Raw genomic sequence first — 19,404 nt, 5'->3', positions numbered from 1 at the left:
CTCACATTCTAGCTGTGATGATGTAAAGATTTTCAAATAAAATATAATTTAGTAAATGCTAAAATACAGTATCAAGAACAGATGCTCTAAAAATACTCATTCAAAAGCTGTGAAATCTCAATTATCTTCTACCATTAAGAAAGTCAAATTGCAGCATGAATAGTCTCCAGTGACAGAAAACTGCTACAATCTCAAACTCCCAGAAATTGAAGGGTGAAGAAAAAGATTCCTGCCATACAATCATCTTCAGAGGCACAACCACCTGGAGAGGGGCAGATTTAAATTTAAATTAACTGGTTTAAGAGATAACTGGGTAATTAAAATTCATCAGCAAAACTATTTTAATAATGAACATAAAGTAATCTAACATTAATCCTCAACAACTGAGCTGAGTTTATCTAACATTAATATGAATATTATTAGACAAGGATGACATCTGGTTTACACAAGTTTTTTTTTTTTTGGTTTGAACAAAAGTTAGATGTATGTATGTAGGGCATCCCTGGTGGTTCAGATGGTAAAGAATCTATCTGCAATGCAGGAGACCCAGGTTCAATGGCTGGGTCAGGAAGACTCCCCTGGAGAAGGGAATGGCTACCTGCTTTAGTATTCTTACCTGAAGAATCCCATGGACAGAGGAGCCTGGTGGGGATCCATGGAGTTGCAAACAATTGGACATGACTGAGCAACTAACACTTTCTCTTTCACTTTGAATCTATGAGGTTTCAATTAATTTGCCTCATATTTGGATTATATGTGTAATATATTGCTTTTACCATACTAAAGCAAAGAAAGAAAAGATGTGCTCTCATGATAAAGAAACGAGAAGCAAATGGCAACCCACTCCAGTATTCTTGCCTGGAGAATCCCATGGACAAAGGAGCCTGGCCGGCTACAGTCCATGGCGTCACAAGAGTCGGACACGACTTAGCGACTACGCCACCACCACCTAAAGTGGGCTTCCCTGGTGGCTCAGACTGCAAAGAATCTTCCTGCTAATAATGCAGGAGACCCAGCTTCGATCCTTGGGTCAGAAAGGTCCCCTGGAAAAGGGAACAGCAACCCACTTTTAGTTGGAGTTTCAATATCAGACTCTCAAAACTAATAGAATGAATAGACAGAGCTTCCAGGGTAGTAAATGCACCCAAGTTCTAGGAGGGCGGGGCAGCCTAAGCTCTACAAAGACAGAAGCTCCTCTGCTCAGGACCCTTCCAGACCTTGCCCCAAAACCGCTTCATTCAGCTGCTCATTTATATCCTTTATAATAAATCGGTAATAGTAATTAAGTGTTTCCCTGAGTTTTGTGAGCCATTCTAGCAAATGATCAAACCTGAGCTGAGAAGGAGGTCATGAAAACTCGTAGTTTAGGGCCATTTAGTCAGAAGTATCAGACTTGAAATCAGAATCAGAAAAGGGAGGCAGTCTTATGGGACTAAGCCCTTCATGTATGGGGTTTGTACTAACTCCACATAGTGTCAGAATTGAATTAAATTGTAGAACACACAATTGATGTCCACAGGGAAGTGAAGACATACTTGATATGGAAACACCCACACACTTGGTGTCAGAAGTGTTGAGCAGAGGAACAGCTTTCCTTTAGAGAGGTTAAACACCAGAGTCACAGAGCTCAGTACACAGCCGGGCTTTGGAGTCAAGCAAATTCTAGAACAACACTCTCAAACAATAAAATGTGTTTGAGTAAAATGAAAGCCATCTCATTATTTTATACTCATAACAAACATGCATGGTTATTGATAACAATGAAGAGCTGGAAAACTAACAAGAATTGCAACATTAATTCTTACCTGTGTCTGCCTCATTGCTCGTTCCACTCGGCGTGTGCTTCCTCTCTCAAGTTTTGTTCGGAGGATCAAAGCTGATGTCTGAATGGCCCAGAACTTGGGTTGTGAAAGTAAACACTAATGGGGAGGGGGAAAAAAAAAGTTTAAGAAATGGATAAACTGGATAATCCACTCTGAATATAACAAAATTAATATATCAGGATATGGTTCAGTGACGATTTGAAAATCATCTCAGCGAAAAATAAAAGACAACGTGTGCTTTCAAATGTTTTTGGAAAAGAATGTGTTCATTTGAGCAGAATCATTACTTAACTGAGCTGACCTGTTCAGCTGATTAAATTCCTTAAGGAATGAGTCAGAATTATTTCCAGATAATCAAAACAGTAAATGGAATAAATCATACCATTAATTAATACATCTTTTTTATCTCGTAAGTTATACAAATGTAGAAGACCATACTTCTCAAATTTGAAATAAATTTTTTAAAATTATCCAAACTCACAAATGAAAACAAATAATTAGAAATCTAATACCTTTTCACTTAAAAATACCCTAATCTCCTGATGCAAAGGCACATCAAAGTTTAAGGAAACCATCCTCACATTTTTGAGAATGCTTTCTAGTCCTGGTTAGGGTAGAGAGTCTCTAATTTTAGTTAAATGTTATCCTAGAGGGACATCTTAAGAAAGACTAGCTTATCAGAAAATCATGAATATGCACACACTGCAACCTAGACCCGGAGAAACCTGTGACAACCATCGGTTCAGAGCGCGCAGAAGAAACCACTGAATCTGTCCACAAATGCACGGGCTGAGGATGAGTGGGTTCTGGGTGCACAAGAACAGGGGAAAAATGTATTCTGATGCAGTAGGGACTGCTCAGTATAATGAACACAATTTAAGCCCTTTGCTGATGACATGGAAACCAACAGTGACCCCGACTGATCATTCCCCAACAGTAGCTTACAGTGAAGGTTGCTTCAAAGAAAAGCAAAAGGCGTAACTGTCTGACAGTTGACCACATCCTTATTTACTTATTTATAAAAATCAGATATAAAAAAAATCCTAGTTAACTAGAGTCCAATGAATCATTCAAAACCTAGCTGTCCATTAGAAGAAGCATTTGGTATTTTAAAAGGTAAATCAGACCTCTGAGAGCAGGATCTGAGCATCAGTATTTTTTAAAACACTCTTCAAATAATTCTAAGACATAGCCAAATTGAAGAATTACGAAGCTAAGCTAATACAAGTGTTGTTTAGTCACTAAATAGTGTCCAACTCTTTTGCAACCCCATGGAGTGTAGCCTGCCAGGCTCCTGTATCCATGGGACTCTCCAGGCAAAAATACTAGAGTAGGCTGCCATTTCTTTCCCCAGGGGATCTTCCTGATGTAGGAAATGAACTCTTGTCTCTTGCATTGGCAGGCAGATTCCTTACCGAGCCACCAGGGAAGCAACACGATTATTTGTTTTTTGGTTAAAGGCACTAATAACTCCAAATTCTCACTAAAAGTTAGCAGTAAGTCCTTCAATGAAGTATAATCTCTATCACAGTCTCTCCAACTCTTTACTGTACCATGAATGGCCAGCTCACTTTCATCATATCTATTATTTGCCTGGCGGCTGTGACCAGCGCACTAAGCGTGGGCGAGAGGAGCTACCCCACTTCCGAGGTCAGGGGCAGAAGCTGGGAGGACCCCATGCCCAAAGGGTGGCAGCCAAGAGGAGTTACCCCACGTTCGAGGTGAGGGGCAGCAGCCAAGAGTGCCAGGCTGCGATGGCGCAGGAACTGCCGATAGGAGCTACCCAAGTCCGAGGTCAGGGGTGGCAGCCGGGAGGAGTTACCCCACATCCGAGGTCAGGGGCAGCGGCCGGGAGGAGTTAACCCACATCCGAAGTTAGGGGTGGCGGCCGGGAGGAGCAACCCCACGTCCAAGGAGCGGTGGCTGCACGGGCGCAGGAGGGCCTAGAGGAGCTATCCCACATTGAAGTTCAAGAAGGGCGGCGGTGAGGAGATACCCCTCATCCAAGGTAAGGAGCAGCGGCTGCACTTTGCTGGAGCAGCCGAGAAGAGACACCCCATGCCCAAAGTAAGAGAAACCCAAGTAAGATGGTAGGTATTGCAAGAGGGCATCAGAGGGCAGATACACTGAAACCATACTCACAGAAAAACTAGTCAATCTAATCACACTAGGACCACAGCCTTGTCTAACTCAAATGAAACTAAGCCATGCCTGTGGGGCAACCCAAGACAGGCGGGTCATGGTGGAGAGATCTGACAGAATGTGGTCCACTGGAGAAGGGAATGGCAAACCACTTCAGTATCTTGCCTTGAGAATCTCATGAACAGTATGAAAAGGCAAAATGATAGGATACTCAAAGAGGAACTCCCAAGATCAGTAGGTGACCAATTGCTACTGGAGATCAGTGGAGAAATAACTCCAGAAAGAATGAAGGGATGGAACCAAAGCAAAAAGAATACCCAGCTGTGGATGTGACTGGTGATAGAAGCAAGGTCCGATGCTGTAAAGAGCAATATTGCATAGGAACCTGGAATGTCAGGTCCATGAATCAAGGCAAATTGGAAGTGGTCAAACAAGAGATGGCAAGAGTGAATGTTGACATTCTAGGAATCAGTGAACTAAAATGGACTGGAATGGGTGAATTTAACTCAGATGATCATTAATCTACTACTGCGGGCAGGAATCCCCCAGAAGAAATGGAGTAGCCATTATGGTCAACAAGAGAGTCTGAAATGCAGTACTTGGATGCAATCTCAAAAACGACAGAATGATCTCTATTCCTTTCCAAGGCAAACCATTCAATATCACACCAGTAATCCAAGTCTATGCCCCAACCAGTAATGCTGAAGAAGGTGAAGTTGAACGGTTCTATGAAGACCTACAAGACCTTTTAGAACTAACACCCAAAAAAGATGTCCTTTTCATTATAGGGGACTGGAATGCAAAAGTAGGAAGTCAAGAAACACCTGGAGTAACAGGCAAATTTGGCCTTGGAATACGGAATGAAGAAGGGCAAAGGCTAATAGAGTTTTGCCAAGAAAATGCACTGGTCATAGCAAACACCCTCTTCCAACACCACAAGAGAAGACTCTACACATGGACATCACCAGATGGTCAACACCTAAATCAGATTGATTAAATTCTTTGCAGCCAAACATGGAGAAGCTCTATACAGTCAGCAAAAACAAGACCAGGAGCTGACTGTGGCTCAGACCATGAACTCCTTATTACCAAATTCAGACTGAAACTGAAGAAAGTAGGGAAAACCACTAGACCATTCAGGTATGACCTAAATCAAATCCCTTATGACTATACAGTGGAAGTGAGAAATAGATTTAAGGGACTAGATCTGATAGATAGAGTGCCTGATGAACTATGGACGGAGGTTCGTGACATTGTACAGGAGACAGGGATCAAGACCATCCCCGTGGAAAAGAAATGCAAAAAAGCAAAATGGCTGTCTGGGGAGGCCTTACAAGTAGCTGTGAAAAGAAGAGAAGCGAAAAGCAAAGGAGAAAAGGAAAAATATAAGCATCTGAATGCAGAGTTCCAAAGAACAGTTAGAAGAGATAAGAAAGCCTTCTTCAGCAATCAATGCAAAGAAATAGAGGAAAACAACAGAATGGGAAAGACTAGAGATCTCCTCAAGAAAATTAGAGATATCAAGAGAACATTTCATGCAAAGATGAGCTTGATAAAGGACAGGAATGGTATGGACCTAACAGAAGCAGAAGATATTAAAAAGAGGTGGCAAGAATACACAGAAGAACTGTACAAAAAAGATCTTCACGACCCAGATAATCACGATGGTGTAATCACTCATCTAGAGCCAGACATTCTGGAATGTGAAGTCAGGTGGGCCTTAGAAAGCATCACTACGAACAAAGCTAGTGGAGGTGATGGAATTCCAGTTGAGCTCTTTCAAATCCTGAAAGATGATGCTGTGAAAGTGCTGCACTCAATATGCCAGCACATTTGGGAAACTCAGCAGTGGCCACAGGACTGGAAAAGGTCAGTTTTCATTCTAATCCCAAAGAAAGGCAATGCCAAAGAATGCTCAAACTACCACACAATTGCACTCATCTCACATGCTAGTAAAGTAATGCTCAAAATTCTCCAAGCCAGGCTTCAGCAATACGTGAACCGTGAACTTCCAGATGTTCAAGCTTGTTTTAGAAAAGGCAGAGGAACCAGAGATGAAATTGCCAACATCTGCTGGATCATGGAAAAAGCAAGAGGGTTCCAGAAAAACATCTATTTCTGCTTTACTGACTCTGCCAAAGCCTTTGACTGTGTGGATCACAATCAACTGTGGAAAATTCTAAGAGATGGGAATACCAGACCAGCTGACCTGCCTCTTGAGAAATCTATATGCAGGTCAGGAAGCAACAGTTAGAACTGGACATGGAACAACAGACTGGTTCCAAATAGGAAAAGGAGTACATCAAGGCTGTATATTGTCACCCTGTTTATTTAACTTCTATGCAGAGTATATCATGAGAAATACTGGATTGAAAGACACACAAGCTGGAATCAAGACTGCTGGGAGAAATATCAATAACCTCAGATATGCAGATGACACCGCCCTTATGGCAGAAAGTGAAAAGGAACTAAAAAGTCTCTTGATGAAAATGAAAGTGGAGAGTGAAAAAGTTGGCTTAAAGCTCAACATTCAGAAAATGAAGATCATGGCATCTGGTCCCATCACTTCATGGGAAACAGATGGGGAAACAGTGGAAACAGTGTCAGACTTTATTTTTCTGGGCTCCAAAATCACCACAGATGGTGACTGCAGCCATGAAAAGAAAAGATGCTTACTCCTGGGAAGGAAAGTTATGACTAACCTAGATAGCATCTTCAAAAGCAGAGACATTACTTTGCCAACAAAGGTCCGCCTAGTCAAGGCTATGGTTTTTCCTGTGGTCATGTATGGATGTGAGAGTTGGACTGTGAAGAAGCCTGAGCGCTGAAGAATTGATGCTTTTGAACTGTGGTGTTGAAGAAGACTCTTGAGAGTCCCTTGGACTGCAAGGAGATCCAACCAGTCCATTCTGAAAGAGATCAGCCCTGGGATTACTTTGGAAGGAATGATGCTAAAGCTGAAACTCCAGTACTTTGGCCACCTCATGCATAAAGTTGACTCATTGGAAAAGACTCTGATGCTGGGAGGGATTGGGGGCAGGAGGAGAAGGGGACGACAGAGGATGAGATGGCTGGATGGCATCACTGACTCGATGGACGTGAGTCTGAGTGAACTCCAGGAGCTGGTGATGGCCTCCAGGAGTTGGTGATGGACAGGGAGGCCTGGTGTGCTGCAATTCATGGGGTCGCAAAGAGTCGGACACAACTGAGCGACTGAACTGAACTGAACTGATGGGTACGGGAATTTTCAACTCCAAATCTAGGCCTACTTTCTTATAATAAAAACGAAAACAACAGATTAGGTTACGTGCTCAATGTCACACCCTCGTTAGTAGCAAAAGCTGATTCTAATACTTTTGGGGTCTCTTGATTCCCAAAAACATTTGGTTTTTTTTTGGCATAAGCTGCAACCATTTTTGCTTTGTAACTGAAATACAGTTGATACAATATTTTTTCAGTTTCTACATGATGATTTGACATTTACATACATTATAAAGGGATTACCCCAAGAAGTCCAGTAACCATCTTTCCCCATACAAAGATATTATATCCCCATGACTTACTTATTATATAGCTGGAGGTTTGTAACTGTTAATCTCCTTTACCTATTTTGCCCACCGCACCTCACTTTCTGGCAGTCACCTGTTTCTTCTCTCAATCTATGAATCTGTTTTGTTTGCGCTTTTTTAGGGTCACCATATAAGTGAGGTCAAGTAGTTCTTCTTGTCTGACTTATAACACCCTCTAGATCCATCCATGTTGTCGCAAATAGCAAGACGTCACCTTTTTTGGCCGCAGAACATTTGTATTGTTTTCTCAACACTTTCTCCAAGGAAGTGGATGACAGTACCCAGGAAACACTGGTAGAGCAATGAAAGTAGAGCATTCAGTGAGGAAAAAAAAAAAACTTTAGGAAACTGCTATATTAAAGGGAAGTAGAAGGAGTAAACAAAGAATATACAAATAAAGTAGAAAGAGAATCAGAAGAACTCATTCTTACTGAAGTGTGTTCATTCATTGATTCACTTGAGCACTTACTCTGCACTAGGCAATGTGCACAAGGCCCCGGGGACAAAGCAGTAAGCAAGACAAACAAGGTCCCTGCCCTCAGAGAATGTACATTCTAATGCAATGACTATTAGGTAATCTTCAGTTCAGTTCAGTTGCTCAGTTGTGTCCGACTCTTTGCAACCATGAATCGCAGCACGCCAGGCTTCCCTGTCCATCACCATTCTTCTATTAATATAACTAAGTTGAAAACAAAGAATGAAACTTTTTTCAGTAAGTAAATCTGCATAGTGATTCTCCTACCTACAGTGCGTGGCCTTTTTTCTGTTCATTTTATTAAAGGGACTGTCTCTGTAACCTCATGACATCACGGAAGAGCACCTAGGAAAAGACTCTGTAAAACAGGGCAGATCATCTCACGTCAGCCAGAGCTTGATCAGAATCCCAGGGAGGTGATTAGCTGGGAAGTCACCTCACCTCTCAGGATCTCAATTTTCATCTCTCTAAAACAGGAACAGTAATTCCCATCTCTCACAAACTTGTGAGGATTATGAACGATAAGCATGAATAGGTGATGCTTAACAAGCCTCTGAGAGTACCTGCTGAAAAACACATCCCCTACCACCGGGATTTCTCCTTCTACAAAGCTTTCTCTCACCCTTGGAAGAAAGGCACCATCCAGAGTGCACACGGGTGATGGCCCTAACCACTGGCAACTCCCCAAATAGGGCACCCAGGCATACTTAGTATTTTCAGCTGAAGGACTCTGAGGAAACAGCAGAAGATCACTCTGACCTTCACCTCTGAAATAGGTCATAAAACTCTGTGAGAGGTGCCCACCCCCTCACAAAAAGAGGAAAGGAGCATTCTTATCTCTGAAGACAAAGGGATGCTGAGAATCTCAACAAGCCTAAGTCTCCCCCAGTTTATAGTCCTTACCTTTGCCTTATCATACTCCTCCATGACTGCCCACACTTCGTCAAACCCACCAGGTGCTTAGTCGCTCAGTCATGTCCAACTCTGCGACCCCATGGACTGTAGCCCGCCAGGCTCCTCTGTCCATGGGGATTCTCCAGGCCAGAATACTAGAGTGGGTTGCTATGCCCTCCTCCAGGGGATCTTCCCATCCCAGGAATCAAACCCAGGTCTCCCGCATTGCAGGCAGATTCTTTACTGTCTGAGCCACCAGGCATAAAATACTCAAATTGAACTGTTTCTTCAGGTCTTATAACCTTATGAAGGCTCCCATGTCACACAAAACCTATATTAAGTAAATGTGTGTGCTTTTTTCCTGTTAATCTTTGTCAGTTTAATTTTCAGACCCAGCCTGGGACCCTAAGAAGGCTGAGGAAAACTCTCAGCTTCCAGCCACACGGTCACTTTACTAATAACATCAAGGGGCAGACCAGTGCAGGCGGTAGGCTTGTCAGTTAAATCCCAGCTTTAAAAGATTTGCACACCAAAGCGGGGTGGGGGGATATTTGCCTCAGGAAAACTACCAACTCAGACTGTTTTCTATGCTGGCAAGAGAACAAGAGTTTGCCTGAGACTTTAATGTGAGGGTCAAGCAAAACATTCTCACTAAACACTGAAAGTAAAATGCAATCTGAAAAACAGACATTTGCAAAGCTTGAAAGAAAGAACTGGCTGGATAATGATATCACGGAAGAATGCATTTATCTTATGTTTGGCTGGGAGATGTCTGACTTGGGAAAGTCTTTCTAAAGGAGGTAATTGCAGATAGGCTTTGTTTAATGTATCTTACAAAACACTGCTGCCACAAGGGAAGACTCAATCAGAATATGGGATACACAAAAAGAAAATTAAACAGGTGACACATGCTTTAATGCTCTGTATAGCTGCAGAATGTTCATTTTATTGCTGAATAATATTTCACTGCAATATGCAATCTATTTAACTATTACACTGCTAATGGGCATTTAGATAATTTCCAATCTGGGAACTACCAGATGTCCAATGAATATTCTAATGTGCTATCAGAATGTGCCATCATGAACATGCTAAAACAGGTTCTTTAGCTCAACACGTATTTCTGTTAGACATGCATTAATACTTAGGAGTGAAACTGCTAGGTCAGAGGATTGAGCTTTCATGAATACTCCAATCTTCTGACAGGTTTTCTACTTTACACTCTTATTAGAAACATTAGAGTCCTTGTTGCTTCACAACCTTGCAAAACTCAACACTATCTGGGGTTTTTGTGTTTTTTTTTGCATTTTAGCCATTCTGGTGAATATTTAGTAGTATTCCATATGGTTAACTTGTATGTCTGTAACAAATTCATATTTATTAATTCACATGATTCACATGATTAATGAAGTTGAGCACCTTTTAACATGTTAATGACCATTTTAGTCCTCTCTTATAAGTTCCTACTGAAGTCCTTTGCCTCTTGTTTTCTACTGAGTTGTCAAAATTTTTGATAATTTGTTAAATATTCTTATTTTTTGGACACAAGCCCTCTGTCTTTTTGTCGGAGGAGGGTGACAGATTACTATTGTCATTTGACAAATACTTACACAACACACACTTGTGTTGGCAGGGCACTGGTCTAAGTGCCTTACAGATACTAATGGCATCTTTTAATTTTTAAAAAGTGCTTAATATTAATAATAATCTAGTTTATCATTTTTGTTTTATGGTTAGAGCTTTATTGTTGTTTTTGACTGTCCTAAAGTCTCAAAGGTGTTCTCCTATAGTTTCCTCTTAAAAGCTTTACCATTCTGCTTTTCACTTCTACACATTCAATCTGGAATTGATTTTTGTATATTTAGTATGATATAGGGGTTAAGACAGACTGTCTCCATACAAATACAAATCATCTACTACCATTTATCCAAAAGCCTACCCCTTTCCCACTGCATTGTGGTGCCAACTTTGACATAAGTCAGATGAACCACGTATGTACAGCTCTGTTTTTTGGACTCTCTGTTCCACTGGTTAGTTTTTATTTCCTTGTGTCAAAATGTCTTAATTCAGTGTTTTTCAAACTTTAAAGTGCACAAGAATAATCTAGGCAGATTGTTAAAACAGACTCCTTGGCCCCAACCCCAAAGACTCGGCTTCAGTAGGGTGTAAAGTTAAGCAGGAGAAATTCCATTTCTAACAAGCTCCCAGGTGATGCTGATGCTGCCAGCCCAAGAACCACTACATGTTAAGCTGTCTTAATTGATACAGTTTTATAATAAGTCTTGGTATCTGCCAACCTAAGTACTCCAATTCCGTTCTTCATGACTCCCTTAGCTACTCTTAGCCCTTTGCATTTCCATGTGAATTTTAAAGTCAGCTTGAGTTCCACAAAATCAAAAGGACAGCAGCAGCAGCAACAAAGGAAACAATAACAACAAAAATCAAGCCACTGGGATTCTCTTAGGGATTGCATTGATAACAGAGGTTAATTTTGAGAAGACCTGAAATTTCAATATTGAGTACTGTATATGAATACTGTATATCCCATGTATATATACACTGTATATCCCATGAATACTGTATATCCCTCCATTTATTTAGGTCCTTATCAATTTCTCTTAATAACGTCCTGTTGCTGTTGTTCAGTCACTCAGTCGTGCCCGACTCTTTGTGGCCCTATAGACAGCAGCACACTGGGCTTCCCTGTCCTTCACCATCCCGAGTTTGCTTAAACTAATGTCCACTGAATCGGTGATGGCATCCAATCATCTCAACCTCTACTGTCCCCTTCTCTTCCTGCCTTTAATGCTTCCAAGCATCAGGGTCTTTTCAAATGAGTTAGCTCTTCACATCAGGCGGCCAAAGCATTGGAGTTTCAGCATCAGTCCTTCCAATGAATATTCAGGGTTGATTTCCTTTAGGATTGACTGGTTTAATCTCCTTGCAGTCCAAGGGATTCTCAAGGGTCTTCACCAACACCAAAGCTCAAAAGCATCAATTCTTCAGTGTTCAGCCTTCCTTATGGTCCAACTCTCATATCTATATATGACTACTGGAAAAACCATAGCTTTGACTATACAGACCTTTGTAGGCAAATAATGTCTTTGCTTTTTAATATGTTGTCTAGGTTGTCATTGCTTTTCTTCCAAGGAGCAAGCATCTTAATTTTATGGCAACAGTCACTATCTGCAGTGATTTTGGAGCCCAAGAAAATAAAGTCTGCCACTGTTTCCATTGTTTCCCCATCTATTTGCCATGAGGTGATGGGACCAGATGCCATGATCTTAGTTTTTTGAATGTTGAGTTTTAAGCCAGGTTTCCACTCTCCTCTTTCATCTTTATCAAGAAGCTCTTTAATTTTTTTAATGACGGAAAGATATATGTAACATAAAATGTACCTTCTTGACCATCTTTAAGTGTACAGTTTAATTATATATATCCACATAGTTGTACAACTAATCTCTAGATTTCTTCTCATCTTGCAACTGAAACTCTATACCCATTAAACATTTCCCCATTGTCCACACCCTACCCAGGTGCAACCACCATCCTACTTTCTATGAATTTCACTACTCTAGGTACTTCATACAAATGGAACCATGCAGTTACAAGTGTTATCTTTTACAAGTTCATTTATTTTTACCTGGAATTTATTAACTAAAGCAATCTGATGAAGTACTGCCTCACTAAATTGAGTACTATCTAAAAATACAGTAAAAATCAGACACTTAAGAAATTTGGTGTGTTCAACTAGAAGCAATTTGAGAATCAGGACAATGCTATAGAACACTGTGCCTTTTGCAAACAAACTTGCATGTAAGATGGAATTCCCACCACTTTCACACACCAGGGCAGAGGTCAGAAAGCCCCTAAAAAGTGTCCAGTGACATTTGTGTGTCTCTTACGAGTTCTCTCACTGCTCACTTCTCACTGACCAAAACCTCCAAAAGGTGATTCATTGAGCCAGCAGGCTTTTACAAGTGTATAACTTTTCATATACACTTTAATATTTCTATTGTTGCTGTAAAAGTTGAAGTAAACTTTTATTTATAGTTAGAATGTTTTATAAGTTAAAGAATCAAGCCACTTCAGCAACTGTTGATAAGGAGTGTAACAAGATACCTTGAGAACAAAAGGGAGCCGGCTCTGCATGCCTCAGCAGGCGTTTCTCACTGAGACATGCCACCTGAGCTGATGCTTGGGCTCAGATTTTAAAAAGGAGATCATCTACCATCTGAGGAAATGCCATTACCTGAAATGAAAGTCTATGAATAGCACTTTACCTCACACTAAAAAGTAAAATTTAATACCATGACATGTTATGTACAGTCAGGCATGATTTTATTTAGCTCACAATTTCCCACCATATGCAACTCGGCCCTCACTCCCAGAAAAGTAGCAAAGAAAATTCTATAACACCATCAAAGAGGACCTGGAGTGTTGTTTCTATAAAAAACAATTTCCTTTCATTCTTATCACTGAACATTTCAAACATTCTTCTTCCAGAGGTCACTAGGACCCTTTACAGGACAGCCAGTCTGTTCCTTTAAATATGAAGGAGCTTTCCAGATAGTTGCTTTTTCCACATATAAATCAAAGCAACTCAGAGCTCTCCTGTGAGTGTGTAACTGCTTGGCTATACTAAAGCCAAATCAAATGATGCCCACCCAGGTCAGGCTGACCTTATAAAAGCAAGGATCAAAGAAACACTATAAAAAGCAGAATTATTCCCCCTTCTTAATGAGCAATTTAAAAGAGCATTCATTTGTTAAAATCAGTACCAAATGACAGTAAGCTTAAATTCCAAATGTAGTCTATAAATTACTCCCAGTAGACAAAGAACAGTGGTACAAACACTCGGTCCTTGCTCTGTAGACCATTTCAAAATCAAAGCTATTTTCCCCGCAAGTCCTACTACTGCTCTAAACCAACCTCCCAACAAAGCCATGCATTTCCTTGCCTTGGCGCACATTATCACTCCATCTAGATCCCTTCTGTCTTTCAAAGCCCCTCTAATCCTCCCTGAGGTAACAAACCCTTCTTTGACTGCCCTGTTCCAAATATTTTCTTATTTTCTAAGCAGTTAGGGATTTATCTGTGCTATCAATGTAATTTAAATTGCCTGGTATTGTTAATTACATTTTCATAAGTTTATCGGATCTTGGCTAAATTAAAAATTCCACGAAGGCAAGTCTTATGTTTTATACCTTTATTTCTTCCACAGTATCTAGCAGCATGCTTGGCAAATACTGAGATTCTGGATTCCTGCTATTACAATGTTCTCAAAGCTCTTTTCTCCACTCTGCAAATTTTTATATACAAAGCAGGCACCAGGGAGATCAAGCTGGTGGTCATTTAGTTGCCTCAAAAAAGAAAGATCTTCTGCATTCTGGAGATGCTATTTCATCAGCAATGCCAGATGCACCTTTCACAAGGTCATGAAAAGCAGATATATTTTAAACCATACAAATTATTTTTGAACTGAATTTTTCATCCTTTAACACCACGTTAATTCATAATGTCAGATGGCCTAACACTTTTAGCTTCAATGCTGGCCAAAAGCAGAAGCACAAAACCATGAGTTTGAATAAGACTCCTCCATGTCGAATGTATTACCATCTTAACTAAAATCCCCCTATATTTCTCCTATCTGGGGACTGGAAGACCCACTGAAGTAAGGTTTTTTCCTTCACATTATATTTCCTTCACATTACTGATTCTGCCTCTCACCACCCTAAAAAACAAGAGTAAAATTCACTTTAAAAGTAAAACGTACACAATGATGTCAGTGCTGTCTATTCCTTAAAATGGTTCATCAAATAATATTTAAATGATCTTGCTATTGTGCAGAATGGTTTTTAGACTGATTTTTTATTATTTGATACACAAAGAAGATTAAGCATAACTAAAATGCAAGTTATAAAGTATACTATAAACACGTGAATCTTGAGACTGTTTTTTAGCTTATTACATTTATAAAATTCATATACTGCAGTTTATCATTCACCTGTTGATGGACATTTGCATTGTTTCCAGTTTTAAGCTCTTACAAATTAAACAGCTATAAACATTTGTGTAAATCTTTGTGGAGCCATACGTTTTCATTTCACAGAGATAAATACCTGAAGGCGGAATTGATGATTAACTGCATGAGAAAACGCCAAACTGTGTTCCAAAGTGGTGGTGCCATTTTATGTCACATTACATTCACCACGTATGAGGGTTTCAACCACCTCACATGGTAACACACCTTTTCAGTGGTAGACAGTTGTATATTGTTGTGGTTTTAATTTGCATTTTCCCAATGACTAGTGATATTAACCATCTCAGCTTTTCTTAATGGGTCATTCGTTTATCCTAATGTCATCAGGTAGTATTTTTTTTTGTCCATAGCTTATAATGGAAATCTGCAGACAAATAGTTCCAAAGAACTTACTTGGCCATCACAGAAGCACTCCAAAAAATTTTAGAATCAGCCTGTCAATTTCTAAGAAAAACAAAAGGTGCGGGGGTAACCTGGATTTTGATTGCTATTGGATTTATTATTGTGTAATTCTGGAAGACTTGTCAATTTAACAATATTAAGCCTTTCAATCCATGAACATGGTAAGTCTCTCCATTTATTTAGATTTCTTCAATTTCTTAAAGCAACATTTGTCATTTTTAGTGTACAGGTCTTACAGTTTAGTAAAATTCCTCACTAAGTATTTGATATTTTATGCTATTGTGTGTGGTTTTAAAATTACTTTCCCAATTATTACTGCTAGTATATACAAACAACTGACTTTCTTATATTGACCTTGTATTCTCAGATGTTGCTTATTAGTGCTAGTAGCTTTAAGTCTATTCTCTAGGGTTTCCCATGTAAAGAACTGTGTTGTCTATGCATAATGATAATTTTGTATATTTCTTTCCAATCTGCACTCCCTCTCTATCTCTTTCATGTCTTACTGCACTAGCTGGGATTTTCAGTTTAAAGAAGTGCCCCTTTCCTGACCTTAGAGGAAAAAAATTGTTTTTCATCAATGATGATTTTAACTCTAGATTTTTCATAGAAACCTTTTATCGGATTGACGATATTCTCTTCTACTCAGAGTTTACTAAGTTTTTTATAATGAAAGAGTACTGAATTTTTCCAAATGCTGAAATAAATAAATATAATGAGATAATCATTCATTGTTTCTCCTTTACTGTATTAAAAGATGAACTTCAATGACTACTTAATGTTAAACCAATTTTGCATTCCTGAGATAAAAACTATTTAGTCATGACTAATCATCCTTTTTGTTGCTCTTCAATCACTCAGTCATGTCTGACTCTTTGCAACCCCATGGACTGCAGTACGCCAGGCTTTCCTGTCCTTCACCATCTCCCGGAGATTGCTCAAACTCAAGTCCACTGAGTCAGTGATGCCATCCAACCATCTTGTCCTCTGTCATCCCCTTGTCCTTCTGCCTTCAATCTTTCCCAGCATCAGGGTCTTTTCCAATGAGTCCGTTCTTCACATTGGGTGGCCAAAGTATTGGAGCTTCAGCCTCAGCATCAGTCCCTCCAGTGAATATTCAGGATTGACTTCCTTTAGGATTGACTCGGAGAAGGCAATGACACCCCACTCCAGTACTCTTGCCTGGAAAATACCATGGATGGAGGAGCCTGGTAGGCTGCGGTCCATGGGGTTGCGAAGAGTCAGACATGACTGAGCGACTTCACTTTCACTTTTCACTTTCATGCCTTGGAGAAGGAAATGGCAACCCACTCCAGTGTTCTTGCCTGGAGAATCCCAGGGATGGGGGAGCCTGGTAGGCTGACGTCTATGGGGTCTCACAGAGTTGGACACAACTGAAGTGACTTAGCAGCAGCTTAGCAGCAGCAGGAATGACTGATTTAATTTCCTTGCAGTCCAAGGGACTCTCAAGAGTCTTCTCCAACACTACAGTTCCAAAGCATCAATTCTTCAGCACTCAGCCTTCTCTATGGTCCAATACTCACATTCATACATGACTACTGGAAAAACCATAGCTTTGACTAGATGGACCTTTGAAGGCAAGTAATGTCTTCGCTCCTTAATATGCTTTCTAGCCTTGTCATTGCTTTTCTTCCAAGTAGAAAGCATCTTTTAATTTCATGGCTGAAATCACAATCTGCAGTGATTTTGAAGCCCAAGATAATACAGTTGTTCACTCTTTTCATTGTTTCCCCATCTACTTGCCATGAAGTGATTGGACCGGATGCCATGATCTTAGTTTTTGGAATGTTGAGTTTTAAGCCAGCTTTTCCACTCTCCTCTTTCAACTTCAACAAGAGACTCTTCAGTTCCTCTTCACTTTCTGTCTAAGGGTGGTGTCGTCTGCATATCTGAGGTTATTGATATTTCTCCCTGCAATCTTGATTCCAGCTTGTGCTTCATCCAATCTGGCATTTCGGATGATGTACTCTCCATATAAGTTAAATAAGCAAGGTGAATATACAGCCTTGACGTACTCCTTTCACAATTTTGAACCAGTTAAGTTTTTCATGTCTGGTACTGTTGCTTTTTGACATGCATACAGATTTCGCAGGAAGAAGGTAAGGTGGTCTGGTATTCCTATCTCTTTCAGAATTTTCCAGAGTTTCTTGGGATCCACACAATCAAAGGCTTTAGCATAGTCAATGAAGCAGATTTTTTTTCTGGAATTCTCTAGCTTTTTCTATGATCCAATGGGTCATTGGTAATTTGATCTCTGGTTCTTCTGCCTTTGCTAAATCCAGCTTCTACATCTGGAAGTTCTCGGTTCACATACTGATACTGTTGAAGCCTAGCTTGAAGGATTTTGAGCATTACCTTGCTAGCATGTGAAATGAGTGCGATTGTGCAGTAGTTTGAACACTGCTTAGCACTGCCCCTCTTTGGGATTGGATTGAAAACTGACCTTTTCCAGTCCTGTGGCCACTTTTGAGTTTTCCAAATGTGCTGGCATATTGAGTGTAGCACTTTCACAGCATCATCTTTTAGGATTTGAAATAGCTCAACTGGAATTCCATCACCTCCACTAGCTTTGTTTGTAGTGATGCTTCCTAAGGCCCACTTGACTCTACACTCCAGGATGTCTGGCTCTAGGTGAGTGATCACACCATCATGGTTATCTGGGTCATTAACATCTTTTTTGTATAGTTCTTCTGTGTATTCTTGCCACCTCTTCTTAATATCCTCTACTTCTGTTAGGTCCATACCATTTCTGTCCTTTATTGTGCCCATCTTTGCATGAAATGTTCCCTTGGTATCTCTAATTTTCTTGAAGAGATCTCTAGTCTTGCACATTCTATTGTTTTCCTGTTTCTTTGTATTGTTCAGTTCAGAAAGCTTTCTTATCTCTCCTTGCTATTCTTTGGAACTCTGAATTCAGATGGGTATATCTTTCCTTTTCTCCTTTGCCTTTCACATCTCTTTTCTCAGCTGTCTGTAGGGCCTCCTCAGACAACCATTTTGCTGTTTTGCATTTCTTTTCCTTCGGGGTGGTTTTGATCATCACCTCCTGTACAATGTTATGAACCTCTGTCCACAGTTCTTCAGGCATTCGATCAGATCTAATCCCTTGAATCTATTTCTCACTTCCACTGCATAATCATAAGGGATTTGATTTAGGTTATACCTGAAAAGCCTAGTGGTTTTCCCTACTTTTCTTCAATTTAAGTCTGAATTTGGCAATAAGGAGTTCATGATCTGAGCCACAGTCAGCTCCTGGTCTTGTTTTTGCTGACTGTATAGAGCTTCTCCATGTTTGGCTGCAAAGAATATAATCAATCTGATTTCGGTGTTGACCATCTGGTGATGTCCATGTGCAGAGTCTTCTCTTGTGGTGTTGGAAGAGGGTGTTTGCTATGACCAGTGCGTTTTCTTGGCAAAACTCTGTTAGCCTTTGACATGCTTCTTTCTGTACTCCAAGGCCAAACTTGCCTGTTACTCCAAGTATCTCTTAACTTCCTACTTTTGCATTCCAGTCTCCTATGAAGAAAAGGACATCTTTTTTTGGTGTTAGTTCTAGAAGGTACTGTAGTTCTTCATAGAACCATTCAGCTTCAGCTTCTTCAACATTAGAGGTTGAGGCACAGACCTGGATTACTGTGATACTGAATGGTTTGCCTTGGAAATGAACCAATATCATTCTGTTGCTTTTGAGACTGCATTAAGTACTACATTTAGGATTCTTTTGTTGACAATGAGGGCTACTCCATTTCTTCTAAGGGACTCTTGCCCACAGTATTAGATATAATGGTTGCTGCTGCTGCTGCTGCTAAGTTGCTTCAGTCGTGTCCGACTCTGTGCGACCCCATAGATGGCAGCCCACCAGGCTCCCCCGTCCCTGGGATTCTCCAGGCAAGAACACTGGAATGGGTTGCCATTTCCTTCTCCAATGCATGAAAGTGAAAATTGAAAGTGAAGTCCTCAGTCGTGTCTGACTCTTCGTGACCCCATGGACTGCCTTCCAGGCTCCTCCATCTATGGGATTTGCCAGGCAAGAGT

The 19,404-nt window shown here is 40.4% G+C and overlaps 1 protein-coding gene across 3 annotated transcripts in view; it reads right to left on the bottom strand.

Moving 5' to 3' along the window:
* TTC27 (tetratricopeptide repeat domain 27) overlaps positions 1 to 19,404 on the bottom strand; it is a 178,122-nt gene that overhangs the window by 106,095 nt on the left and 52,623 nt on the right. For all 3 annotated transcript variants that reach the window (XM_055539763.1, XM_055539761.1, XM_055539762.1), the window contains exon 10: positions 1,806 to 1,919. In XM_055539763.1, the coding sequence (XP_055395738.1) occupies positions 1,806 to 1,919 (114 nt within the window). The remainder of the gene's footprint in view (positions 1 to 1,805; positions 1,920 to 19,404) is intronic.

The sequence above is a fragment of the Bubalus kerabau genome, chromosome 11, assembly GCF_029407905.1.
Source record: "Bubalus kerabau isolate K-KA32 ecotype Philippines breed swamp buffalo chromosome 11, PCC_UOA_SB_1v2, whole genome shotgun sequence".
Lineage (NCBI taxonomy): Eukaryota > Metazoa > Chordata > Mammalia > Artiodactyla > Bovidae > Bubalus > Bubalus kerabau.
The sequence above is the reverse complement of the archived record's forward strand: the minus strand, read 5'-3'. Positions and strand labels throughout refer to the sequence as shown.